Consider the following 26110-nt stretch of genomic DNA (forward strand, 5'->3'; position numbering starts at 1 on the left):
CCCTCCTCAAGGTCGCGCCTGCTCGTCCTCAACGGTGCCGGCTGCCATTTGCTGGCGAAGCAATTTCACTTCCCATATTTTTTAAATCTCCATTAATAATTTTCTCACCCGCCCGTACGGAATACGCCATTTAGCTTACTTTAAGTGACGGCGGGGTGGGGGGGGGCTGAGAAGAGCTTTGACGATGGCCGTGCGTGAACGTTCGCGAGCAAAAAGAACTGCACCGCACCGATTAGGGCCAGGCGCAGGCAAACGAGTTGGCGGGGAGGCGATTGTCGCTTCGACCAAAATTACTGCCTGTGGTGGCCGGCGCCGCGCGACAATCTTCGCGGCGGCGATTCAAAGGCTCCGTGGGTCTCGGCGGGCGGAGCCGGAGGGGGCGGTGAGGGAGGGAGGCGCTGGGCGGCGTTCTGCGATTTCTAAGAACGTGCTGCTGGATGGGCGGCGGCGCGCCTTTCGTGCGGCGCGCGGCTTCCCCGCCCGCAGATATTTAGTCGCAGCAGTTGGGTTGATGAAACAGGTGGAGGGGGGGGGCGCATGCGTGTTGCTCGCATTAGGGCCGTAACGCACGCGCAGGAACCTGATTAATGTCCCTCGACTTTATGTCTGCCTCCCCGAGGTTAAAATTTATATGCCGTGACATGGAGTGAAACGAGCCGCCCCAACCTTTCTTGGGAGGTCTTGTTGGGGGAGGGAGCGGCGAGGTTCGGCTGTTGCCCGGCTGGTGCCCGTCGAGAGTCGGCGGGCAGGCGAAGTGGTCGGCCGGCCTGGACGTTCCAGCTGGGGTCGCGGACGCGACCCCAGCTGGAACGTGCCAACGCCGCTGGCCCCGGTGACCGCAGTGGCCGGTGCGTCGAGCAGCGCGTTTCGTGAAGAAATTACAGACGCGGAGACCTGGTTTGTCATTTTTTTTTTTACCATGGCTTCATATATACACACATCGAATGTCTAAAAAGAGCGGTGGGTTAAATGGGGTGGTCATTTCTCCGGCAAGCCGCACGGCATAAAGGTGATGCGTCTCCCATCTCACGCTTGCCAGGGTGAACGTCCGGGGATGAGAGCAGCACAAGTGGGGGGGGCAGCGTCTTTCCGGCACCTGCTGCTGCGTTTGATTTCCTGTCGAATCGACAAGTTTTGCCACCGCAGGATTGGCGGGTGGGGGGGGGGCCGCTCCGCGTGGCCCCCCGCAAGTGACTGCGAAAAATCTTCGGTGGCGGCAGCGGCGAGAAATCGGCACTCCTGAACGCACCGTCAAGGCATTGCGGAAACCACGTCAAGAGCAGGGCCGTACGCGTGTGCGCCTACGATGGGTGGTACCGACAAGGGCAGGGAGAGGTGGCACAGACCGGATGGCACGAGCGACGTATAAAAGCTTCCAGATGTCACAGAAAGCCGTCCCGTCGGCGTCGCGACCGAGTTCCACTCCGCTTGGAGAGAACGGCCGCCGTTAAACGCGGCTCGTGGACGTCGGCGGACGCTCCTGTCAGGTTTGGCGACGGTGGCGGTGGCGGCGATTGAGCGGAGGAGGGCAGCCGTGGGCCCCCCCGCCCCGCACGAGCCTCACTATAAGAAACAGCTGCAGAAAACCAATTAACGACAATAATTAGCGGTGCCGCGGAATTGCCGCTGCGACTTGATTGCCTACAGAGCAAACGCGGGGCTCCGGGAGAGAGCGCGACGTCCAATCTCACTCCCGCCCCCCCCCCCCCCCCCCGGTTTGTTTCCCGGATCGAGTCGAATCTGTGTCTCTGCAAGGCAGCGCTTGGCCACGGCGTTAACGAGTCCCTTTTGGAATTCCAACGCGGTTGTACTGTGTACAAAGTTGACAGTATAAAGAGAGAGAGAGAAAGGAGTCGCACCTTCCTTGCCCCAACGGAGTCTTGGGTTAATGTACACGTGGGTTGGAGTCTCGGCCGCCGGGCCTGGCGGAGCGGTGGCAGCGGCGGCGTTGAGGTATAGACTTCGTCGCGAGCGATCGCTGCGGTTGATTTTACCGCGCATGCTGTGAAAGCCGTTTGACTTGATTTGCGGAGCCGCAACGGCCCGGCACGCGTGCGTGCGGCTTTCACGGCAACCCGAGACGACCGCTCGCGTCCGGAATGAAGTGGGGGGGGGGGGGGGGGGCGCGTGACACACAACCAGATCCTCAGTCGGGGCTTCTTGAAGCGAAGCGATTTATAAGCTGTCGTCCGCTTAATTGCTTTAGCACCGCCAAATCTGGTGGTGGTGTAGTGCGATATCGCAATATGGTTTACACAACACGCCCGGGATTGATTTTTGCCCTGTGGAGCAGTGAGGGGGGCGGCGGTGGGTGGGTCGAGGGGTGGCGGTTGGCTTGAGGGTCTCGCTTTGACATCCCCTCCACCACCGGGGTGAACGAGGGGAGGTCGGGGGGGGGGGAAAGATTGTGTGGGGGAGGGGGGGTGAGGGCTACTACCGTGGGAGGTCGTTACTGCAGACGCCGGCCGGATAAACCAAAATAAATTTCTCCTCCGCCTTTAATGCTGCCTGCAGGGAGAGGGAGACGAGCGATAATGAATTGTCCAATTGAGAGAGAGAGAAATGATCTCCGAGCTGCATGCAGCACCGCAGGCAGAAGCTACACAGTGCTTTCCAGAATCCAGTCCGAGCTGGAGAACATTGCCCTCCGGCTGGTCAGGTCCGCCTCCTCCAGGCCCATGAGCATGCCGTTGACGGACATGCTCCGTTTGGTCCATATGTGGCTGATGCGCTTGCTCTGGGCGCTGCAGTCCTGCAGCGTCGTGAAGCTCCCGGCGTCGAACGAGCGGCTGCGCTTGGCTCCCAGATCAGTCGACGATCTCTGGCCGCCGCCGCCGCCGCAATCCGGCCCCGGCCACCCGTCGGGCGACAGGTGCGGCGGGTCCCGGTCGGACGCCCAGCGCACGGACGCCGAGCGCCGCGCCGGCAAGAAGGGCTGCGCCGCGGTCGCCATCGCCGCCCGCGAGCGCAGATGCTCGGCCGCGGCGAGCGCGCTCAGCAGCTGCTCGATGTCCGGTTTGACCTTGGTGCTCGCCTGCCGGGGCGCGCCGTAGGGGCCCTCCCGCTGCTCTCGCCCACGGCTGAGGTTGGACAGCGACGACTCGGTGCTGCTCCTGCCCAGGTTGGGCCGCCGCTGCTCCTCCGCCTGCTGGAAGCCGGCTTCCCCGTTGCGGTTAAACCTCGCCTCGCCGCCGACGCCGCCGACGACGACGTCCTCCGTGACGCCCGTCTGCGAGCGTCCGTTGGCGGCCGCGGTGGATTTGCACCCGCCGGCGTTGCCGTTGGCGGCGCAGGCCTTGTACCCGACAACCAGAACGACGGTGAAGACGAGCAGGCACGCGACGATGATGCCCCCGATGATGATGATCATGGTGCTGCCGAGGAGCTGCTCGGGGAAGAGCGGCCCGGCGTCGGCGGCCGTGGAGGAGCACCGCAGCGACTCGCCGTCCCAGCCGGCGCCCGTCTGGAAGGTGACGCAGCCCAGGAGGCGCGTGGCGGCCAGCGCGTCCCCGCCGTCATCGTAGATGGCCACGACGCACAGGTCGTAGTCGGTGGCCGGCGTCAGGCCGGAGATGGGGCACGCCGTGCTGGGGGCCGGCACCATCCTGGGGCCCCGCCGGGTCACAGGAGGGAGGGGTCAAAGGAGAGAGGTCGTTAATACCAATCGGAGTGAAGACGGCAGACCACGTGAACGCGCCGCGGCTCGTCTCGTGCAGCTGCTCTCCTCGGCCGTGCCGCCTACGCACCTAGGCCACGTGTCCCGCGCCGTCCATCAGCTTCCGCAACGATAACGAGTCTCGAAATGTACCTTGGAGCGCGCCTTTGCTCGCGAGCAATGCGGCGTGACGTTCGTACTTGTTGCTATGCCGCCATGGCGACGTGTTGCATCGTAGCTCACGATGGGGGCGTAGTCATTTTGTGCTCGTTCCTGGAGCTGGCGAACGATGTTAGGGGGTCGTCAGAGTTGCTTGCGGCTGCCCGGCGAGAGAGATGTTGTGGGTCGCCTCGGCCTCGCACGAGAGCGGCGGGCGCTCGCAAAAGGACCGCGTTTAGGTTGTGGACGTTTAGCGTAATGGAGCGTTATCCCACGAGGCCATTGAGGGACATCATTATGCTGGGCCGCGAGGGCACGGGGAGGGAAATTGCATTAGGCGCACGGACGATTAACACATCAAAGACCAATTAACACGTTAACGCACGTTGATGCTGGCCCTGCTCGTTTGGAAATGGAGCGCTAATAATAACTGATTATGAGTCACACAAACGGGGCGTGCGTGCAATCACAAACATTCACGTGGATCTGCATTCCATTCACATTTCCCCAAGGGGGGGGGGGGGGGGGGGCGGTTGACATTTTTAACGGCCACTGCGTCGTGTCTAGATCTTCATTATTGCCTCACCTAGAAATCCCTGTTAATGCTCCAATTGTGATTCACATTCTTCAGACGGTAATTATTTCACCAATTCATTTTATTTTGGATGATCCCCTGTAATAATGTGTTCCCCTCGCGCTTGCCTGGGTGCGCACGTCGGGGATGAAATGGATTAAATGTCCGAATGTCTGACAAGTCACCCTGAAGTGGGCGCGATATTGTTTTGTGCAATTTAACCGCCAGTGACTTTGGCCGTGCGTGCCGAGCGCTGATTTTGTCTGCGTGGCGAGCTGCTGTTGCTGCTGCTACTAATGGCGCTGCGACATGGCCCTGGGAGCAGGGGGGGCGGAGTGAAAGTCACCCTCGGTTGCCAGCGGCGGCGGCGGCGGCCACACCGCGCGTGAATAATTTGCACGGCCGATTGTGCGGCCTCGCAAGCGCTGGCGGGTCTCGTCGATGCCGGGCGCCTCTCTTCCCGCAGACCGCCAAAAAAGCGCCCGCGCTTCAACGCTTCCCCCGCCGCGCTTCCTCGCTGACGCCGGCAGAACAAAACGTTTGCGCGTTCGAGCCGCCCCCGTCAACTGCCGCCGCTAACGGAGCCGCGGATGGAGCAGGCTCTGCTCCGTGGGCCGCAAAGGAAGCCGTAACTAAAACCCGATTATGAACGCCATCATTTGTTGCCATCGATCGGAAAGTGCATTAGCGGGAGACCTCAGGAGCCGCTCTGAGGCCGCGGTGGTCAATCTTGCAGCGGGTCCTCGGTCCTGCAAACTGTCGCTAAATTAAATAAAGCCGTTTGGCATCGGCCGTAAGTGTTTTTTTTTTTTCTTCGCACTTTACGCTGTGCCTCGCCCAGCGCTCTGTGTTTGAAGCTGTCTGCTGCTGCATTCTCACTCCGAACAGCATTTTTGTTTTAGAAAGAGAAATCAAGATTGCGGAAAATTGACTTTTTCCGCGGTGCAAGTATTATTTTTATGGACGTGGACAACTGTTTCATCTTTATTGAAGTGTGCGTGGGGTTTTGCTTTTTTAATTTTCATGCTCATTAAAGCTCGTCACAATTCGATGGTGAATGAACTCTGGGTCAACGCCGTTGTGGGAAGGTGTCTCCTGCAGCTTTGACGGACGGCGCTTGGCGTCGGGAAGCCTGTCGTCGTCGTCGGCTAATAATCACGCGCGGGCGCGCCGTGACGGCTTTACGCGGGACCTCCCGCCAGAGTGGGATTACGTGCTAATTAACGAGCCTCTCTCTCTCTCTGCTAGAAGGAACGGCCGAGGCTAAGTGCCTTCGGCAGGTCGTCTCGAGCGAGGTGAGCACAGAATGGATTCATTCTCACCGCCGACAATGTGACAAAGCCCCTTCTTGTGAGACGTCTGATGGAAAGGAAGTAAGGAAGGCGGCACATATGGGGGGGGGGGAGGGGGGTGTGGGGGAACGTGCGAGAGTGTCGCAGCTGGAGATGAGATGGAGATGGGAGAGTGGCGGGGAAACGGATCGGTTGTTGGGGACCGCGCGAGCAGTTGGACGGAGCTGTCAGTGAGAGAGATGGTAAAAGGTTGAAATCATCAGTTGTGCGAGGGTTGATGTCCTTGACACGAGCTGTGACGCTTGATAGAGAGATGGGGGCGAGAGTGGGGGCGTGGTGACGGAGTGGTACCATGGCAGTTCGACTTTTTGGCGGGGGAAGAAGCGGCTGGGGGTAGTGGGGATTTCCCGGCGGCACCTGTGCCCCAGGATTGTGGATTGTCGTCGTTATTGAGTGAGGAGGTGTTGGGTTATTACCTGGGCTAAGTGGTGGTGGGTGTTCGCATTGTGAGTGGTCACGTGATGACCGTTGATCACACGGTTGATATGTTGCCGCATCGTGGTCGGTGGTTGCACGGACACGAGAATGCGTCGGAGACCAGAATTGGGTAACAAGCAAAGGCCATCTCTGAAGTAAAAGGGCATCGTTAAAGAAAGCAAATGTTTAGAAAGTTTAGAATGTTTTTGGGCCGACACAACAGCGCGTGAAGGTGACCCTCACCGTTGAAGTCATTTTTCGGGGTTTTTTTTCTCCAATAAAAGTGAGCGCAGTGCTTTATCAAAATAAACTCGCCTGGGAGAAAGAAAAACAACGCTGGCATCGGAGATAACGGTTTCTCATCGTTGCGGGTTTAAAAGAGCCGTGCCTCCGAGTTTCGCCCGCACGAGAACTCGGCCAAAAAATAAACCTCGCCACCGTGGTGGCTCGCGCTGCCTCATCTAGCAGGAACGTCCGGTCAAGATGCCGCCCCACAATTACTGGCAGGCGCCACTGCTCGTGGAAGGGCCTCCACTCGAACCAGAGAGGGTATCTTGGCCTACTCTTTTAAGAGGTGGTCATACCTACACTTCTCTCCCCCACCCCAACCGCACGTGTGATCCCACTGATAACCGTGGTGTACCCATTTATATCACTGGGTGAACGGAGACGGGCGTTTATTAAGACGCTTGCCCCGTCGTGCCGGGAGATGTGCATTGGACGAATGTGCGAGGCGGTGGCTCTTCTCTGGAGAAGTGGGCAGCTGGAGCGTCTATTCCGTGATTCCTATCAAATAATGAAAGAAGAGGGGGGGGGGGGTGTTCTGTGTCCTCGCCAAAAAAAGTATACGGTGACCTTTAAGGCCGGCGGCATATGAGGCTTTCCAGTGAAAGTTGTCTCTGCAGCAAACGCTTGACCAGTTTTGTCTCCTCTGTGGCTCATCGGTGTCACGTGGCCGGTTAAACACATTCTATAAAAACGAGCGCCCCCTGAACACCGGCGCGGCCCGTTCAGCGTGCGGCACAGCAAGGTGGTACAATGTAAGCCTGCGAGCTCCTGACAGATTGTGGTGGGTAGTAAGGAAGCAGGCAAGGGTCAGTTTCATATCCCATAATTAAATAACGGAGGTCGATCAACCAGAACGTATTAGGGCCCAATGTTTGTCTAATCAGAATTACGCTGGACCGGTTTTGGTCCCATGGGGTATGTGGTCACATGGGTTAAGCCTTCACCTACAAATGAAACCAACCTCGTAGCGTTTGTCCTATAGGCCACACCCAACTGAGTAAGTGGAGCTCACTCTTGAAAACCATTGATCTAGAAGCCCTCCTTGTGGCTCGAGAACCTGAATGTTTTGTATTCGTATCTGCCAATGAAATGGACCCACGTCTTTATACTTAGAATGGGAGCTTCATTTTTTTCTTAATTAGGTGGCACGTGACCAGTAGCCACCGCCGCAGCGAGAGGGACATTTTCCCGGTCGCTGGCCGGTAGATCGCAGTAGGCAGCGTGTGACGAGTCGCCAGGGCCGTAGCGAGCGGCGTGCTGGGTGTGGCGTGCTGGCTGAGCGAAGCCGGGGCGCCGCGCGGCACTTGCCTGTAGGTGAGCGACCCCTCCGCCGTGCTGTTGTACTGCACCTGGTAGATGCGCACGCCCCGCAGGCCGCGGCTCGGGGCCCACTTAACGAGCACCGACGTGGACTTCACATCCGTCGCCTCCACCTTCCACTGCCGTCCCTTGCCGTCGCTCGCGTTGATCCCGGGGGCCGCCGCCGCGTGCCCGTTGTGCGCTGCCATGTCCGAGGGCCCCGGGGGGTCGCCGGCGCCCAATGAGGGGGCACCGCCGCCGCCGCCGCGCAGCCTGCCCGCCGTCCCGTTGACGACGCGCGGCAGGTGCACGACGTCGAGCCGCACGTTGGTGGTCGTCTCCCCGGCCGCGTTGGACGCGATGCACGTGAAGGTGCCGTCGTCGCGCACGGTGGCCACCAGCACCTCGAGCGTGCCGTTGGCGTAGAAGGCGGAGCGCGACGAGTTGTGCACCAGGCGGCCGTCGGGGGCCAGCCAGTGGACGCCGGGCTCGGGGTCGCCCACCGCCTTGCAGCGCAGCACGGCGCGCTGGCCCTCCACCACGCGCAGGTGCGGCGAGTGGCGCGTGATGACCGGCGCCTCGCACAGGAACTCCTCCTCGCCCACCGCCCAGAAGGAGCGGCCCGCCAGGTGGGCGGGCGTGGCGCACGTCTCCAGCTGGTCCTGCCGGCGCTGCCGCCGCAGCCACAGCACCTCGCAGTTGCAGTGCAGGGGGTTGCCGGCCAGGCTGAAGGCGAGTGGCCCGCCCGCCGCGGCCGCGGCACCGGCGCGCAGGAAGAGCGCGTCCGGCGCGAGCGTGCGCAGGCGGTTGGAGGTGAGGTCGAGCCGCGACAGCTTGTGCAGCTGCGTGAAGGCGCCGGGCAGCACGCGGTCCAGCAGGTTGTGGTCGAGCCCCAGGAAGTGCAGGCTGCTCATGCGCTGCACGGCCTCCCAGGGCAGCGTCTCGAGGTTGTTGTAGGACAGGTCGAGGTCTTCCAGCGTGGTGATGAAGTCCTCGAAGGTCTCGTTGGCGATGTGGCTCAGCTGGTTGGAGCTGACGGTGAGAAGGCGCAGAGTGGTGAGGCCGCGCAGCGTCACGTTGCACAGCCGTGTCAGCCGGTTCCCGTCCAGGTAGAGGGAGCGCAGCGCCCGCAAGTCCGCGAAGGCGCCGGCCACCACCTCGCCGAGCGTGTTGCGCGACAGCGTCAGGTCCACGAGGTTGCTCATGTTGGCCAGGTCCTGGCGGCGCAGGCGCGTGATGAAGTTGTCTGCCAGGCGCAGCTCCACGGTGCGCCGGTCCACGGTGGCCGGCACGGAGAGCAGCCCCTTCTTGGCACACAGCGTGGCCATGGAGGGCGACAGATTCTGGCACACGCAGCGGCGCGGGCAGAGGGGCAGCACCAGGGGCAGCCACGACAGCAGGATGACGAGGTAGAGCACTAGCGGCAGCAGCGGGGCCATGGCTCTGGGCAGCCGGGTGCCGAGGAGACCTGCGGGCAATGGGCAGAGGTCATTGTTTGCGATCCCGATCCGGGTGCCCTTTGACCCCTTCGTAGGGACGCGACTTTGAGCTTTGCTCGTGTGAGCGTCAAATGAAGGTGACACATTTCCCTTTTTTGTGATTCTTAGCTCTGGCCTCCTGCCAGGCTCACTGCTTTCCCCCAGCCTGCGGTTGTGGATTTAGACTTTTATCACAGTTGATCTTATTAATTTACAAAAATCATAGTAATGTACAAACGACAACATATCCCTTATTTATTTACTTTATTTCGTGATCTGAATTGTAAAGCAGCTGCAGGGGGGGGGGGGGTGCATGGGCGGGAGGGGTGAAATGGAGAGCGAATGTTTGTTCGCGTGCGTTGGAGCCCTTTGTAGGTGGCGGTGCAAGCAAAATTAAACTGCGGCGCTTCCCCCTGGGAAAGAAGCGCCGCTTCTGCCGCAGGAGCAAAGGCAAGCGGCGTTCTTTAACCGTGGCCCGCCTTGTGTGTGCGCGTGTGTGCACAGCATTGTAAGCCACCGCGCCGCCATGCCAGATAAATTAATTGCAAACAAAGCAGCGTTTGCCCGCAAATTATTCTTCGCCAGGCAGCTGAGGTGGGATCGTCGCCCAGTGGGGTCCTGCGCTGCCATCACATTGGCCGCGAGATGCTGGAATTAAGGTCGGGTACGCACGTAGCCCGGGCTTCTCTGCTCAGCGGTTGGGACTGGGTTAAGTGGCCCCTGTTTATTAACATTGATTACAGCGAAATGAAGAGCAAATAGGAGAGGCTCTGGCGATGAGATTTGCAGCACCTGCTCACAAGGTTTTTTCCTAAATCGGTTGCCGGGCATCAATCCATCTTAATTCGCTCTTCCTCCTCCCCCCCCACCGCACCTGTAGCTCCTCCGTGGTGGAAAGCGCCACCACGCTAGCGGCACCCGCACTGGTCGGTGCCGAACGTGCGAAGGGGAACGCGTTAATCCGTCTTGATTAGGCTGCTCCGTGAGCAGGACAAAGCGTGGCACTAACGCGGGGAGGCACTGCCCCATCCGTCCGCCGAGCGCCCAACGTGACCCTGCAAGGTGAAATATGTTCGGGTGGCAATGCATCGCGGAACAAAACTGTAATGCGATACCTTGCGCATCCTTCATCGGTGTGCGCGTAGAAGCCCATGTTTACACTCGGACTCGCTCGCTCGCTCTCTCTTGAATGCGTGCATCAGGATGAGTAGACTATTTATTGGGGAAATGGCTTCGGTTGATGTGGAGTGGCCAGCTTCAATGGCTCTGTTGAATTTTCAGAATTCACAGCGGTTCATTACTGTGGACTTACATACAGACTCGCATAGAGACCCACAGACCCACATACAGACTCATAGACTCACAGAGACCCATAGACTCACATAGAGACCCATAGACTTACATGCAATTTCAGAGTTCTCGGTGGTTGAATGCTGTGTGGTTAATGGTCTGGTCGGCATTTTTCGTAATAGCGCACCGCGGCTCTCTCTGTAATTGCACTGCGAACGTCGCTTAAGACAGGGCTGCCGTGAAGACACGCGGGGTCCAGTCATGGGTGGACCCGTGGTTGTGAACGCAGAGGTTAAATCGCGCAGGTTATTTGGTGGAACTGGCGATCGGGTGCTTGTTCGGGACATTGGTGTTAATAGTCGCAGCAATGCCAACCAGCCTGGAAATTGGGGGGGGGGGGGCCTTAAAATGTTTTTAATTGCGGTTCAAATTGGCCTCAGCTCTTGCCACCTGTTGTTGACATCTGCGTTTCCCGACGGCGGGTAGCCTAGGAGGGAGACGGCCGGCTGCCGTCGGCAAATGCCGACTGTGCCCGGGGCAAGCGGCGGCGGTGTGTGGGGGGGGGTAGCGTTTGGCGAGCATGCGTTTTGCCTCTCCGTGGTCGTGCAAGCGGAGGGAACGCGGCAGGGGTGTGGGGGGAGGGGGGGCTGCCAGATCGAGATAAACTGGAGAGGTGGAAAGAGAACTGCAGCAAAATTGGGGGAAAAAGTTGCCGTGAAGCGGCAAACGTGGAATACTCGCGAGGAATTTAATATCTGCGCTCAACTGGAAATGGAAAATTGGAAATCAAAGTATGCCTAAATTATATCTGTAGGTGAGCTGGTGATGCACATGTACTCTGCTGCGGTGGTGTGTGTGTGTGCATGAATCTGTCATGGAGGGTTTGATAGATTGCATTATTTACAGTATATATAGTACTAATTTAAATGCTCTACATACCAAGTAGATAGCGTTCTTAAACATTGCCAAGGGTCCGCATACGCAAATAAACATTGGGCAGCTGTCCTCTCCATTGGATGTCTTGAGTGAGTGGTGCAAATTCCACGTGCCTATGGCAGAGACTGGTCTGGGCATAGACCAAGCGCCCGCACGAATATATTTGCCACGTTAGAGTTGGGCAGTTTCTGTGATGAGCGATGTGAGAGCCAAACTCAATAAATGTTGCCACCTTGTGATCACGCACAATATTCCAGAAACCCAATATTGTTTACGTAATATCAAGACTGAGATATCAAGTGAAATATTTACAGAGTCATAATATTGACTCTCTCTGATTAACGTCCCGCCGTCCGCCTACCGCCGCCGCATGCCCTCTTGGTCTGTGTGCACGCTCGCGTCTGCGTGCATGCGTGCGTGCGTGCGTGCGTGTGCGAGTGTGCGAGTGAGTGAGTGCGTGCGTGTGCGAGTGAGTGCTTGCGTGTGCGAGTGAGTGAGTGCACGCGTGTGTGTGTGTAGTGGTTAGCGCGCTGCGCTCCTAACTCGGCGACCCGAATTCGATTCCCGCTCCTGGCCAACTTTGCAGATGATTATCTGAACCGGTTCTGAGGCCTTCCCGAGGTCGAATCGGCCTCAAATGAGTACCTGGTACCATGTGTAAATATCGCTTGTGTGGAGACAAAGGCGGCCGGGCGTGGTGTTCGCCACCCTCACGTGTGCCGTGCTGGCCTTCAGAGGTGCTCGCTAACAGCACTTGCTGTATGGGGGATCTTTGTCTTTTTGTGTGTGTGTAATTGCATGTGTGAGTGTGTGTGGTCAGGGTCCGGCAAAACAACCCCCTACCTCCTCGTGGTGCTGGATGGGAAACTCTGTCGTGGGCAGTGTTGTGGGGGGAGGGCCAATTCCGATTGGCCTTTTCCCCTCATGGCGTTTGTGACCACCACAGTGGTCAAAAGGGGGCTCTGAACGGGTGCGAGGGGCTGGTAACCCCTCCACCTTCAATTAATTACCGCTAAACCACGACGGAAAAATTAAATGAATAAGCTTGTGCCGGAGGCCCCAGGGGGACAGGCGTCTATGACGTCTCCTGGCCAAACCCCATTTGGCGGAGCCAGGAGACTGAATCCTTACCCTCGGGGCTCCTCCAGAAACAACAAAAAACCACTACGTGTGGCCACGTGGAATGTTCGAACGCTCACTGTGGAGGAGAGGCTGCCACTCCTCTGTGGGGAGCTGGACCGATACCACCTGGATCATTGTGGTATTCAGGAGGTCCGGTGGACCAGCTCTGGCTCCTGTCACCATGAGGGGTGGACAGTCCTTTACTCGGGGAAGGAGACTGACAAACAACAGGGAGTGGCTCTTCTGATCAAAATAATTAAGAGGGCGTGGGAGCGTGGCAGTGCAGTGTGGGAAGCTGTAAGCCCCTGGCTACATTGGGCTCGCCTTCCCATCAACCAGAGGCGAGGAGTGGTGGTCGTGGTTACTTATGCCCCCACTGAAGACAAACATCCGTGGAGGGATGCAGGCAAAGCTGATGAGTCAGATGCCTTCTATGACCTCTTAGGTGCTAGCTAAAGTGGCCCCTCGGGATAGAGTAATCTTGTTGGGTGACATCAATGCCCGAGTTGGTCATGTTGCTGGTACCTGGTCTGGAGTGATTGGAAGGCATGGGCCAGATCAGCTCAATAACAACGGCAGGAGGCTGCATAATTTATGTGCAGCCCATGGGCTTGTAATTACCAACACGTTGTTCCGGCATCGGCGCATCCACACAACATCATGGATGCATGCCGGGTCCAAGCAAGAACATCTGCTGGACTACATAGTGATGGAACAGCGGATGTGGGCCCATGTCCTTGACACCAGGACCTACCGTGGAGCTGATCTGCCTCCTGACCATCGACTTGTCATCTGTAAGATGCGCCTGCCATTCTTCCACTCCAGTGGTGTGTGTACACCCAGGACCACCAGGGCATCCTTCCAGGATTGGAAGGATGCCCTGGTGGTCCCCCTCTTTAAGAAGGGGGACCGCACAGACTGTAATAACTACAGGGGCATCTCACTCCTCAGTGTGCCGGGAAAGGTCCTGGCAAGGATTATTCAACATCGCCTTGCTAGGCACGCTGAGGAGAGGCTTGCGGAGCCCCAATGCGGTTTCTGGAAAGGGCGGTCCTGCACAGATGCCATATTTTCTGTCTGTCTGCTACAGCAGAGGTGTAGGGAATTCCAACAAGACCTACATCTCTGCTTTATTGACCTGGTCAGAGCCCCCTTTTGGCCACTGTGGTCAAGGCCTATGATACAATCAGTAGGCTTGGGCTATGGGTAGTTCTTGATTCTTTTGGAGTCCCTGATCCTCTGCTCACGATCATTAAGGACCTTTATGATGGTGAGCGGGCCCGGGTAAAACTACGTGGCCGGGAGTTGGAGCCATTCCCTGTACACCTTGGGGTGCGACAGGGATGTCCTCTGGCTCCCACATTATTTAACATCTATTTCGACCACGTAGTTCGTGAAGCCTTCAATAGCTGTACCGGAGGAATTTCCATCTGGTACAGATACAATGGGAGGCTGATTGATGCCCGGGTGCGGTCCAGGGATGGCTCCTTATTGCTCAACCATGTTATGTATGCCGATGATCTGGTAATTGCTGCTCATTCAGAGGAGGAGTTGGAGGCGCTGCTGCTGAACCTGGAGCTTGCCACTGAGAGGTGGGGCCTTACCATCAGCCCCACCATAACTAAACACCTGCCTGGGTATTTTATACCATCAGATACTCCACCCCCACAACTCCCAATTGGTGATAGGGCAGTTGTGGAGAGAGTGGAGAGTTTCCCATACCTGGGCAGTGTGCTCATGACCGGCTCCGGTTTAAGAGCAGAGGTCTCCCTCTGAATCAGCCGAACGCTGTGTGGAAGCTACCTGGTCTGTCGCTCCGCACGAAGATTCAGGTCTTCTTGGCCATGGTTATTCCCTCCCTTCTCTACGCTTGTAAAACGTGGACCCCCGTAATGGAACATCTTCGCCGGTTAGAAATATTTAGGCTGGCCTGCCTACGATCCATCCTAGGTTTAACCAGGCTGGATTGTGTGAGGAGCTCACATGTCCTTGAAAGATCTGGACAAAGTCCTATCGGTGAGCTCCTTCGGCAGGCAAGGCTGCGTTGTCTGGGCCATGTAGCCCGCATGCCCAGCCACCGCATGCCTAAACAGCTTTTGTTTGGCCGGATTGAGGGGGCGAAACGGGCGCGGCACGGACTAGAGAAGAGATGGAGTGATGTGGTACAGAAGGATGTGGAGCTGAGTGGACTTGCCGATGACTGGTACCAGCAGTGTTAAGATTTGCCTGTGGAGGAGGCTCGTGAAGGACGCTACTGGGCAGTTGGAGGCAGTCGCCCTCCATCAACAACGGAGGCTGGAGGAGCAACACTCACAACAACGAGCGGAGTGCCGGGTGGCTAAAACACAGCAATATGGCACATTAGGGGGCAGAGGTGGTGCATCAGCTAGTCGTCTCAGTCAGTCGACCTGTGGCATCTGGGTTTGCCTCGTGACCTGTCAGCGGGCGTCGACACTTCACGCACATAGTCTGGCACAAGCGTCGTGGTGACGTCACCGCCACTTAGTGGCGGTTGTTGTTGTTGTGGTCAGGGTGTGTGAGCAGTACTGTTGCGGTTAGCGCACTGCGCTACGAACCTTGCAATTCGAGTTACGATTCCCGCTCACGGCCACCACTAGTGATGATTAATGTAACTGGTCCTGGGCCTTCCCTAGGCCGACTCAGCCTCAAATGATTACCTGGTGCGGTGTGTAAAAACGTCGCCACTCGGGAGACAAAGGCGGTCGGGCGTGGTGCTGGCCACCCACCCCTCATGTACCATTTCGGCCTTCATAGGTGCTACTTGATAACAGCACTTGTCCCGACAGACGGTTAAGGCTATACGGGGAATCTTTGCCTTTGTTTTCCTTGAGTGTGTGGTCAGTGAGGATGTTGCAGGTGTACGAGCTGCTGCAGCAGGTCACGTGCGCCCAGGCACCCGTGATGAGACGAAGCACCGCTATCCGTGGCGTTCCGTGCCCTTGTTCACAAGGAGGGTGCTGTGGGTTGGGGGGGCGGGCGGGGGAGGCGACTGGAAAATCTGTCCCGTGCCGGCGACACTGTTTACGGCCGCGTGTGAACACGGGCTGCCCTCCGGAGTGAGTCTCCCATGTGTGAATTGGCAGCGGACGCGTCTCCGCAGAGAGGGAGAGGGCAGCAACAGCAACAACAACAAAAAACCCGCGCTAAATGTGAAAATGCTTTGAATGCAATAAGGTTATCGGAGAGATTTAAGGTTGCGATTAATGGAAGTTATAAATTTAGAGAGATTGCCTCTGACAGGGAAGGTGTCTGTAGGAAATGAATTCTGCAGAGATGAGCTGTGAGGGATGTGAGCGGTTGCTGCCGGAGAGAACGAGGATTCGGGGGGGGGAGGTGAGGGGGAGGAGGGGGAAAGGGGGGGGGGTAGCTCTGGGTCGGCCGAGCGGAACGGTCGGTGCGATCGCCGGTTCCGCGGCTTGGCCTCCCACCGGCGAAACGCGGCACGATCGCGGCGGCGCTTAACGAGACAAAGCGAGCGCCGGAGAGCGGCTCGCCTGTGTGTCTCGCGTGCAGAAAATAAAATAATTGTCCAGAATCGCTCCTAACGCCAGGCGCTCCACCGTTGAACCGAGCCGCCGGGGCCAAGGGAAAGCGCCGCGCGGCGCTGAAGGTGGAGGCGGTTTGAATGAAGAGCCGCGTTGTCCGGGTAGGGGGGGTAGGTGGGTTGGGGGCCGAAGGGAGGGGCGCGTTGTCGGGGTAGAGGAGGGTGGGGGACCGGGGGGCAGGGGAGGGGCGCGTTGTCCGGGTAGAGGGGGGAGGGAGGCCGGGGGGGAGGCCGGGTGGGGAGGGGAGGGGTGCGTTGTCCGGGTAGAGGGGGGAGGGAGGCCGGGGGGGGAGGCCGGGGGGAGGGGCGCGTTGACGAGGTAGGGGGGGTGGGGGGTAGGGGGGGGGTGGGGGGCCGGGGGGGAGGGGCGCGTTTTCCAGGTGGGTGGGGGGTAGGGGGGTCGGGGGGCGTTGTTGGGGTAGGAGGGTGGGGGGTCCGGCGCAGCTTTCATCTGTCACGGTCCTTTCATTTCAAGGTGGGTGCAGGTGGCATGCTTTGTGTTATTTACATGGATTTCTGCCTTTGTTTGATTAGCGGCGTTGGTCACAGCCGTCGCGAGCAAGCCCGAGGGGATGGGGGCGGGGGGCGAAACGCGTGAGGCTGGCAAGGGCGCAGAGAACGGCTTTCTCCTCCCGCTCCACCGGTGGAAACTCCCGACGCTCCCAGAGAGCCCACGCTCAGGGTGCTCAGGTGTAGTAAGGGACACGGTCAACGTGAGACATCCAGTGCGACGCCTTCCTTCCCTGCTCGTGCCCACATCTCCTCGACACTCGAGTTCAAAATTATCTCCACCACCCCCGAATATCCCTTAATCGGATCCCTTATGCCATCGTCTCGTCTCCAATCCTCCCACCGCCAGATCTACTCCCCCCACGTCGAATCCACCACCGTCTCCTCTGCCCAGCAGTTCACTCGCATCTCCCAAACCCTCGTTTCCTCTTCGCTCGCGTTCAATCCTCTGCCCTCCATTCCACGTCTCCTTCACCTTTATCTCGTCCGTCCTCATCCCGTCAACCCTCGTCTCCCGCACCCTCATCTCCCGCTCTCCCGAGAGCTCCACTTTTGTCCTCCGTGATCCCCGGCCTGCCGCTGGGGAAGTTGAGAGGCCGAGACATCCGTGCCGCATCTCGGCCAATCCCCTCGTATCGACGGGGGGATAATCCGGCTCGGGGCCTCCTCGGGAGGGGCCGGGGATGCGGCTGGGATTAAACACTAAGAGGTGGAGGAGGGAGGCGGAGGTGGCTTGGGAGAGGATTCGTAAATGGGCCAGGAGCACGCAACGGAATTGCCGCAAACAACGTCCGCAGCAACAAATAAACGTGATTAGATTAACGAGTTTGATAAATGTTCATGGCTGCCGTCGTCGAAAGCCGCGTGATGGCGGTGTCGGTCATCCCCTAGGTCAGCTCAATCCCAAAGCTGGCACCCGGAGCTGCGACGCAGTCACCGCCAGGACCCAAAGGGGTGGCCGGGCGTGGTGCCGGCCGGGCGTGGTGCCGGTCGGGCGTGGTGCAGGCCACCCTTTCAATCTCCTCTGGCCGTCGCGCAGGCCTTCGTAGGCGCTCGCCTACGGCACTTGGCTGTCCCTGGGGCGGCAGTGCTGGTCACGGGGCCAGGGTCCCCAGGCGGCGAGCGGCACGAGTGGCGCCGCCTCCCTCTAGGTGGCGCTGCGGTGCCACCGTTGCGCCGCTTGCCCAACTCCACGACTCCGCGGCCACCTACGATTGATTTTCTGTCAATATTTGTCCGGAGCGATAAGGCGCTGCCTGAACGGAGCCACCCTCACGCAGCCACCACCGCGTTTGAGCCAGGAGATGGGAGAGCGTGGGAGCAGGGAGAGCGTGGGAGCAGGGAGAGCGTGGGAGCAGGGAGAGCGTGGGAGGGGGGAGAGTGTGGGAGGGGGGAGAGCGTGGGAGAGGGGATAGTGTGGGAGAGGGGAGAGCGTGGGAGAGGGGAGAGCGTGGGAGAGGGGAGAGTGTGTGAGGGGGGAGAGTGTGGGAGAGGGAAGAGGGGAGAGCGTGGGAGAGGGGAGAGTGTGGGAGGGGGGAGAGTGTGGGAGAGGGGGGAGTGTGGGAGGGGGGGGAGCGTGGGAGAGGGGAGAGCGTGGGAGAGGGGAGAGCGTGTGAGGGGGGAGAGTGTGGGAGAGGGAAGAGGGGAGAGCGTGGGAGAGTGTGGGAGGGGGGGAGTGTGGGAGGGGGGAGAGCGTGGGAGAGGGGAGAGCATGGGAGAGGGGAGAGCGTGGGAGGGGGGAGAGTGGGGGAGAGGGGAGAGCGTGGGAGAGGGGAGAGTGTCGGAGGGGGGAGAGCGTGGGAGAGGGGAGAGTGTGGGAGAGGGGAGAGTGTGGGAGGAGGGAGAGCGTGGGAGAGGGGAGAGTGTGGGAGAGCGTGGGAGAGGGGAGAGCGTGGGAGAGGGGAGAGTGTGGGAGGGGGGAGAGTGTGGGAGAGGGGGGAGTGTGGGAGGGGGGAGAGCGTGGGAGAGGGGAGAGCGTGGGAGAGGGGAGAGCGTGGGAGGGGGGAGAGCGTGGGAGAGGGGAGAGTGTGGGAGAGGGGAGAGCGTGGGAGAGGGGAGAGTGTCGGAGGGGGGAGAGCGTGGGAGAGGGGAGAGCGTGGGAGAGGGGAGAGCGTGGGAGAGGGGAGAGCGTGGGAGAGGGGAGAGTGTCGGAGGGGGAAGAGCGTGGGAGAGGGGAGAGTGTGGGAGAGGGGAGAGTGTGGGAGGGGGGAGAGCGTGGGAGAGGGGAGAGTGTGGGAGAGCGTGGGAGAGGGGAGAGCGTGGGAGAGGGAAGAGGGGAGAGCGTGGGAGGGGGAAGAGCGTGGGAGAGGGGAGAGTGTGGGAGAGCGTGGGAGAGGGGAGAGCGTGGGAGAGGGAAGAGAGGAGAGTGTGGGAGGGGGGAGAGCGTGGGAGAGGGGAGAGTGTGGGAGAGCGTGGGAGAGGGGAGAGCGTGGGAGAGGGGAGGGGGGAGAGCGTGGGAGAGGGGAGAGCGTGGGAGGGGGGAGAGCGTGGGAGAGGGGAGGGGGGAGAGCGTGGGAGAGGGGAGAGCGTGGGAGAGGGGAGAGTGTGGGAGAGCGTGGGAGAGGGGAGAGCGTGGGAGAGGGAAGAGGGGAGAGCGTGGGAGGGGTGAGAGTGTGGGAGGGGGGGGGCGTGGGAGGGGGGAGAGCGTGGGAGGGGGGGGGAGCGTGGGAGGGGGGAGAGCGTGGGAGAGGGGCGAGCGTGGGAGGGGGGGGGGCGTGGGAGGGGGGAGAGCGTGGGAGAGGGGAGAGTGTGGGAGGGGGGAGAGCGTGGGAGGGGGGGAGCGTGGGAGGGGGGGAGCATGGGAGAGGGGCGAGCGTGGGAGGGGGGGGGCGTGGGAGAGGGGAGAGTGTGGGAGGGGGGAGACCGTGGGAGGGGGGGAGCGTGGGAGGGGGGGAGCGTGGGAGGGGGGAGAGCGTGGGAGAGGGGAGAGTGTGGGAGTGGGGAGAGCGTGGGAGAGGGGCGAGCGTGGGAGAGCGTGGGAGAGCGTGGGAGAGGGGAAGCGTGGGAGGGGGGAGAGCATGGGAGAGGGGTGAGCGTGGGAGGGGGGGGGGCGTGGGAGGGGGAGAGCGTGGGAGAGCGTGGGAGAGGGGAAGCGTGGGAGGGGGGAGAGCGTGGGAGAGGGGCGAGCGTGGGAGGGGGGGGGGGCGTGGGAGGGGGGAGAGCGTGGGAGAGCGTGGGAGTGGGGAGAGCGTGGGAGGGGGGGGAGCGTGGGAAAGGGGAGAGCGTGGGAGAGCGTGGGAGAGGGGAAGCGTGGGAGGGGGGAGAGCGTGGGAGAGGGGCGAGCGTGGGAGGGGGGGGGGGCGTGGGAGGGGGGAGAGTGTGGGAGGGGGGAGAGCGTGGGAGAGGGGCGAGCGTGGGAGGGGGGGAGCGTGGGAGGGGGAGAGCGTGGGAGAGGGGCGAGCGTGGGAGGGGGGGGGGCGTGGGAGGGGGGAGAGTGTGGGAGGGGGGAGAGCGTGGGAGGGGGGGAGCGTGGGAGGGGGGGAGCGTGGGAGGGGGAGAGCGTGGGAGAGGGGCGAGCGTGGGAGGGGGGGGGCGTGGGAGGGGGGCGAGCGTGGGAGGGGGGAGAGTGTTGGAGAGGGGAGAGTGTGGGAGGGGGGAGAGCGTGGGAGGGGGGGAGCGTGGGAGGGGGGGGGGCGTGGGAGGGGGGAGAGCGTGGGATGGGGGGGGGGCGTGGGAGGGGGGAGAGCGTGGGAGGGGGGAGAGCGTGGGATGGGGGGGGGCGTGGGAGAGGGGAGAGCGTGGGAGAGCGTGGGAGAGGGGAGAGTGTGGGAGTGGGGAGAGCGTGGGAGAGGGGCGAGCGTGGGAGAGGGGAGAGCGTGGGAGAGCGTGGGAGAGGGGAGAGTGTGGGAGGGGGGAGACCGTGGGAGGGGGGGAGCGTGGGAGGGGGGGAGCGTGGGAGGGGGGAGAGCGTGGGAGAGGGGAGAGTGTGGGAGTGGGGAGAGCGTGGGAGAGGGGCGAGCGTGGGAGAGCGTGGGAGAGCGTGGGAGAGGGGAAGCGTGGGAGGGGGGAGAGCATGGGAGAGGGGTGAGCGTGGGAGGGGGGGGGCGTGGGAGGGGGAGAGCGTGGGAGAGCGTGGGAGAGGGGAAGCGTGGGAGGGGGGAGAGCGTGGGAGAGGGGCGAGCGTGGGAGGGGGGGGGGGCGTGGGAGGGGGAGAGCGTGGGAGAGCGTGGGAGTGGGGAGAGCGTGGGAGGGGGGGGAGCGTGGGAGAGGGGAGAGCGTGGGAGAGCGTGGGAGAGGGGAAGCGTGGGAGGGGGGAGAGCGTGGGAGAGGGGCGAGCGTGGGAGGGGGGGGGGGCGTGGGAGGGGGGAGAGTGTGGGAGGGGGGAGAGCGTGGGAGAGGGGCGAGCGTGGGAGGGGGGGGAGCGTGGGAGGGGGAGAGCGTGGGAGAGGGGCGAGCGTGGGAGGGGGGGGGGCGTGGGAGGGGGGAGAGTGTGGGAGGGGGGGAGAGCGTGGGAGGGGGGGAGCGTGGGAGGGGGGGAGCGTGGGAGGGGGAGAGCGTGGGAGAGGGGCGAGCGTGGGAGGGGGGGGGCGTGGGAGGGGGGGAGCGTGGGAGGGGGGAGAGTGTTGGAGAGGGGAGAGTGTGGGAGGGGGGAGAGCGTGGGAGGGGGGGAGCGTGGGAGGGGGGGGGGGGCGTGGGAGGGGGGAGGCGTGGGATGGGGGGGGGGCGTGGGAGGGGGGAGAGCGTGGGAGGGGGGAGAGCGTGGGATGGGGGGGGGGCGTGGGAGAGGGGAGAGCGTGGGAGAGCGTGGGAGAGGGGAGAGTGTGGGAGTGGGGAGAGCGTGGGAGAGGGGCGAGCGTGGGAGAGGGGAGAGCGTGGGAGAGCGTGGGAGAGGGGAAGCGTGGGAGGGGGGAGAGTGTGGGAGTGGGGAGAGCGTGGGAGAGAGGAGAGCGTGGGAGAGCGTGGGAGGGGGGAGAGCATGGGAGAGGGGCGAGCGTGGGAGGGGGGGGGGGCGTGGGAGGGGGAGAGCGTGGGAGAGCGTGGGAGAGGGGAAGCGTGGGAGGGGGGAGAGCGTGGGAGAGGGGCGAGCGTGGGAGGGGGGGGGGGGCGTGGGAGGGGGAGAGCGTGGGAGAGCGTGGGAGTGGGGAGAGCGTGGGAGGGGGGGGGGGAGCGTGGGAGAGGGGAGAGCGTGGGAGAGCGTGGGAGAGGGGAAGCGTGGGAGGGGGGAGAGCGTGGGAGAGGGGCGAGCGTGGGAGGGGGGGGCGTGGGAGGGGGGAGAGTGTGGGAGGGGGGAGAGCGTGGGAGAGGGGCGAGCGTGGGAGAGGGGCGAGCGTGGGAGGGGGGGAGCGTGGGAGGGGGAGAGCGTGGGAGAGGGGCGAGCGTGGGAGGGGGGGGGGCGTGGGAGGGGGGAGAGTGTGGGATGGGGGAGAGCGTGGGATGGGGGAGAGCGTGGGAGAGGGGCGAGCGTGGGAGGGGGGGGGGGGGGCGTGGGAGGGGGGGGGAGCGTGGGAGGGGGGGAGAGTGTTGGAGAGGGGAGAGTGTGGGATGGGGGAGAGCGTGGGATGGGGGAGAGCGTGGGAGGGGGTGAGCGTGGGAGGGGGGGGGCATGGGAGGGGGGGAGAGCGTGGGATGGGGGGGGGGGCGTGGGAGGGGGGAGAGCGTGGGATGGGGGGGGGCGTGGGAGGGGGGGGAGCGTGGGAGGGGGGAGAGCGTGGGAGGGGGGAGAGCGTGGGAGGGGGGGAGCGTGGGAGGGAGGGGAGCGTGGGAGGGGGGAGAGCGTGGGAGTGGGGAGAGCGTGGGAGGGGGGGGAGCGTGGGAGGGGGGAGAGCGTGGGAGGGGGGAGAGCGTGGGAGGGGGGGGGGGAGCGTGGGAGGGGGGGAGAGCGTGGGAGGGGGGGAGAGTGTGGGAGAGGGGGGAGAGTGGCACCCGCCATCACTCCCTCAGCCCCTCCTCCCACCCGTTCTCAGACCCTCGTCTCCCACGACGCTTCAGGTTGTAATGGACCTGTTCGCTGCTTTCGGGCACACCCAGGGGGCCACCTGGGCGTCAAAGCCCCCCCCCCAGCACCCTTGGGAGTGCGCGCACGCCGCTGGGTGCGAGGCGGCCGTGGCCGCGGCTTTGACGTCCGCGAACGGTAATTGGACTAACGAAGTGGGCATCGAGGGTGCGAGCGCAGGGCCGTGGCCGTGCGATTAGCCCGCGAGTAACGGGGCGCTCGGAGGGGGGGGGGGCGCGCAGGCCGGTCCGGTCATCGTCGCGGCGTCCGCTCGGGGTGAGCGTTGTGCAGGAGCGGAGTACGGAGTGGAACGAGTGACGGCGCGGACGCCACCCTTGGGCCCTTCTCCTACGCGGATGAGTCCGGCGGGGGAGTCCGGTGGGAGAGTCGGTTTCCTGGCACCCCCTTCGCCACCGTTCGAGTCGACGGGGGGCTTTGCCCCTCCTCGCTGCCCCCCCCCGCCCCCTACAATCCCTCACGCTCGACGTCGCGGGTCGTGTCGGCCACGGTCGCGGACCACCTCCAGCCTCCCCGGCGCTGCAACGGCTGCGCATTTATTCTGGACGAACGGCTCCAGTTTTTATTTTATTTTGGCAGCGTGTCGTGCCGGTCGCGCCGTGCCACCGTGGCGGAAGCCCGTGCGGCCCCCCCTCACCCCCCCCTCAGCCCCCCCCCCCCCCACGTAGTTTCTTCGGCTCCTCCGTTGTGCTCCGTAACACGACCGGTCGCCCTTTGAAGCGCTGCGTTAAAAAAAACAAGCTACGGCTGCCCGAGCCTCCGCTTGTCTGCCGAGCCTCCGCTTGTCTGCGAGGGAGTTTCGGCGCTGATTTAACGAAAGCGGACAAAGGAGTCCGGCTCAGTGGAGCGTGCGCGGGGGGTCTGCCGATGGGCGCTCTGTCACCGTGTCACCCCAAACGCTCCTCGCCCCTCTCCCCCCCCCCCCAAGCCTCATTACCTTCCTCATTATCCAGTCATCAGCGGGCACTGGGCGGAAACAGGGCTTGGCGGTCCGTAATGGAGTTATCAAATAGTAACAAATGCACTTGAAGCGCATCTCATGAGCAGCAATTCATTGAAAGCCCCCTGTCCTCATTAAAGCCACGATTTATACATTTTCATCGCGCGCTGAAATGATGAAGCACCCGCGAATTAACATTTGTCTGACACTCGGCAGCCATCGTTGTGTATTTACTCATCTGACAACATTTTTTCCCCAAATGACACCGCTTAGTTTTTACCCCAAATGCCATTTCTATTCGTCAGCGCGTTCACCCCACGGCTCCCTTGAAAAAGAGGCTCATCGTCTCGGTGGATTCCCGCCTGGCTTTAGACAACCCGACGGCGTCTCGACGTGAAATCGTTATTGCGCCGTCGCCGCCGCCGCCACGATGGTTACAGCGAGCGCCGCGTTTTCCTGGCGGAAGGAGCGAAAAGAGTTTTCACGAAAATCCCAGGGGGGGTTCTGTCCAAGTGGAGTGACTGAAGGGGGTGGGGGGGGGGGGTGGGGGGGGGGGTGGGGGGGGGGGGTGGGCCCTCGGCGAGCGAGGAGCGCGGAGACGCGGTGCCGTCGCCGCATTTGGTGCTCGCTCGCCGTTGGAGCTCCGCGCGGGCGCACGCTCGCGGGACGGACGTACGCTCGCAGTAACGAGCCCCCCCCCCCCTTCGTAGTAATGGGCGCACGCTCGCGGGACGGACGTACGCTCGCAGTAACTGAGATTAACAGACGCAGGCGACGGACGCTGGAGACGGATTGCGGCCCGCGCGACCTGCGTGACCCCGCGCGGACGTGCTCCGACGAACGGCGCCGCACGCTGCTTTACAAGCGCCGCTGAACTCGCCGATCCCGCGCGTCGGCGCTGTTCAGTCTTAATAATTAATCTGTCGCTTGATTTTTTTGTTCTCGCAATGACACTTTCATTTAGGCGACGGCGCGCGTCGTTGTTGTGCCGTGCGCGCGACGGATTTGGACACCTGCGTCTAATCCGTGACTCCCAGCAGGGCTTGGCAGACTCGGTGAGGTGGCCAATCCTTTTTACTGAGATAAATGAGACGTAAGTCTCGTGCCTACGGTAAACACGTGCGGCCGTGTGTGCCGTTACTCCAGCAACACGCGCGCGACGGCGTCCAAGTCGACGTTTTTATTTTTCACTGCGCTCTGCCAGTGGCAGATGGATCGCAAACACGGACGTTGGCAAAGAAAATGGAACAAAAAAACGAAAAGTGTGCAAATAAGCATGACGAGATGTGTGCTGGAAATTACATCGAGAGATAGAGAAAGGGGGCAGATCTTTGAGAGAAATGGTGAAAAATACATGATTCCGAATGCTTGCAAAAGTGAGTGGTGGTAGGCTGGACACATCGCTAGTCGGGATGATGGTGTAGAATAATGACGGAGTGGCAGCCAAGGAGGGAATGCGCCAGAGAGGACGTTTCATCGAGGAGATGGAGCGACGAAATCAACTCGTGTGCAGGTGCTAAGCGGGATTATTGCATCGGAGGACCGTGAGACACGGCAATAGCTTGGTGAAGTATTAATCCAGCAGTGGGTTGATCACGGTTGATGACGATGAAGAGCAACAGACAACAAAAAGAAGAGGGTGCATGAAGCGAGCGGCGAGCGTGACCCGGTTCGACCGTGCGGCGAGCGTGCGGAGCGGGGGCAGGCGCACGGTGCTGGTTACCTGCGCTCGAGTCGCTCTGTCCACGCGGGGCACGGAGAAGGCACCGAGGATGCGTTGGCGGTGCCTCCCGCCTGCTCCCTGCACGCGCGACGCGCGTTCACGTGCAGCGCGGTGCCCCCGGCGCTCTCGCTCGCGCTCTCTCGCAGGGACGCGCCGTGGCGCCGACAAGGGGACACCGGAGCCACCGCTCCTCGAATCCACCGGTGGCCGGGCACGGATGAACCCGCATTCCGCGATCGTTCCTTTTGCGTGTGTTTTTTGTTGTTGCTTCGCCGTTGATTCACTTCTCCCTCTGTCGCTCGGCGGCGGCGGCGGCGGCGGCGGGGCAGCGAAGCGTCCGAGCGCGCGACGGGTCGGGCGAGCGGCCGGCCGTGATCGCGAGCGGCGCTCTCTTCTCCAAAAGTGGTCGCACAGCGGAGGAAGAGGAGGAGGAGAAGGAGGGAGACTCCGTGCGTGCGCGGCGGACGGCGCGCATTGCCGGCGTGCGCGCGCCGAGCTCCCGCGCGCTCCCAGCGTCTCGGCAAATGAACGCTCGCCCCGCCCTCCTGTCCGCGCTGGGGCTGTGAGCGAGGCGGGGGTGGTGTGGGTGGTGGGGCTGGGATGCGTTGGGGCGGTTTGCACGGGGGCTTGATCCTACGCTCTCCACTCTAGAGACCGTGACTTTCGGTAATGGGATTACTGGCTCTGGATCTTGTGGCAAATTAGCGTCGTTCTGCAGCGCTTTCTCATTTCTTAAAACATTTTTTGCAAATACCAGCGCCGCCGGGAGCCGTGGCAAGTCCATGGGGATCGTCGATGTCAATGGATGGCGCGGGGCCGCCACCTGCCCAGCTGCTTGCTCGCTCGCTCGCT

General features: G+C 61.9%; 1 protein-coding gene across 1 annotated transcript; it reads right to left on the reverse strand.

Annotated features, from left to right (window-relative positions):
- Nucleotides 1–898: 898 nt before the first annotated feature.
- On the reverse strand, nt 899–25341 carry LOC144937179 (leucine-rich repeat and fibronectin type III domain-containing protein 1-like). Its single transcript, XM_078864494.1, has 3 exons — nt 25259–25341; nt 7754–9212; nt 899–3605 (listed from the first exon to the last, which is right to left on the reverse strand). The coding sequence occupies exons 2-3, from the start codon at nt 9181–9183 to the stop codon at nt 2600–2602; spliced, it is 2436 nt and encodes an 811-aa protein (XP_078720620.1). The 5' UTR covers nt 9184–9212; nt 25259–25341; the 3' UTR covers nt 899–2599.
- Between the last annotated feature and the right edge of the window lie 769 nt (nt 25342–26110).

The sequence above is a fragment of the Lampetra fluviatilis genome, chromosome 18 (genome assembly GCF_964198595.1).
Source record: "Lampetra fluviatilis chromosome 18, kcLamFluv1.1, whole genome shotgun sequence".
NCBI classification, from domain to species: domain Eukaryota; kingdom Metazoa; phylum Chordata; class Hyperoartia; order Petromyzontiformes; family Petromyzontidae; genus Lampetra; species Lampetra fluviatilis.

Coding starts and splice junctions, on each gene's coding strand:
- LOC144937179 (XM_078864494.1), bottom strand. CDS start 9,183: ATGGCCCCGCTGCTGCCGCTAGTGCTCTACCTCGTCATCCTGCTGTCG. Junction 3,606..7,753: donor GAGGGGTCGCTCACCTACAG/GCAAGTGCCGCG, acceptor GCGGGGCCCCAG/GATGGTGCCGGCCCCCAGCA.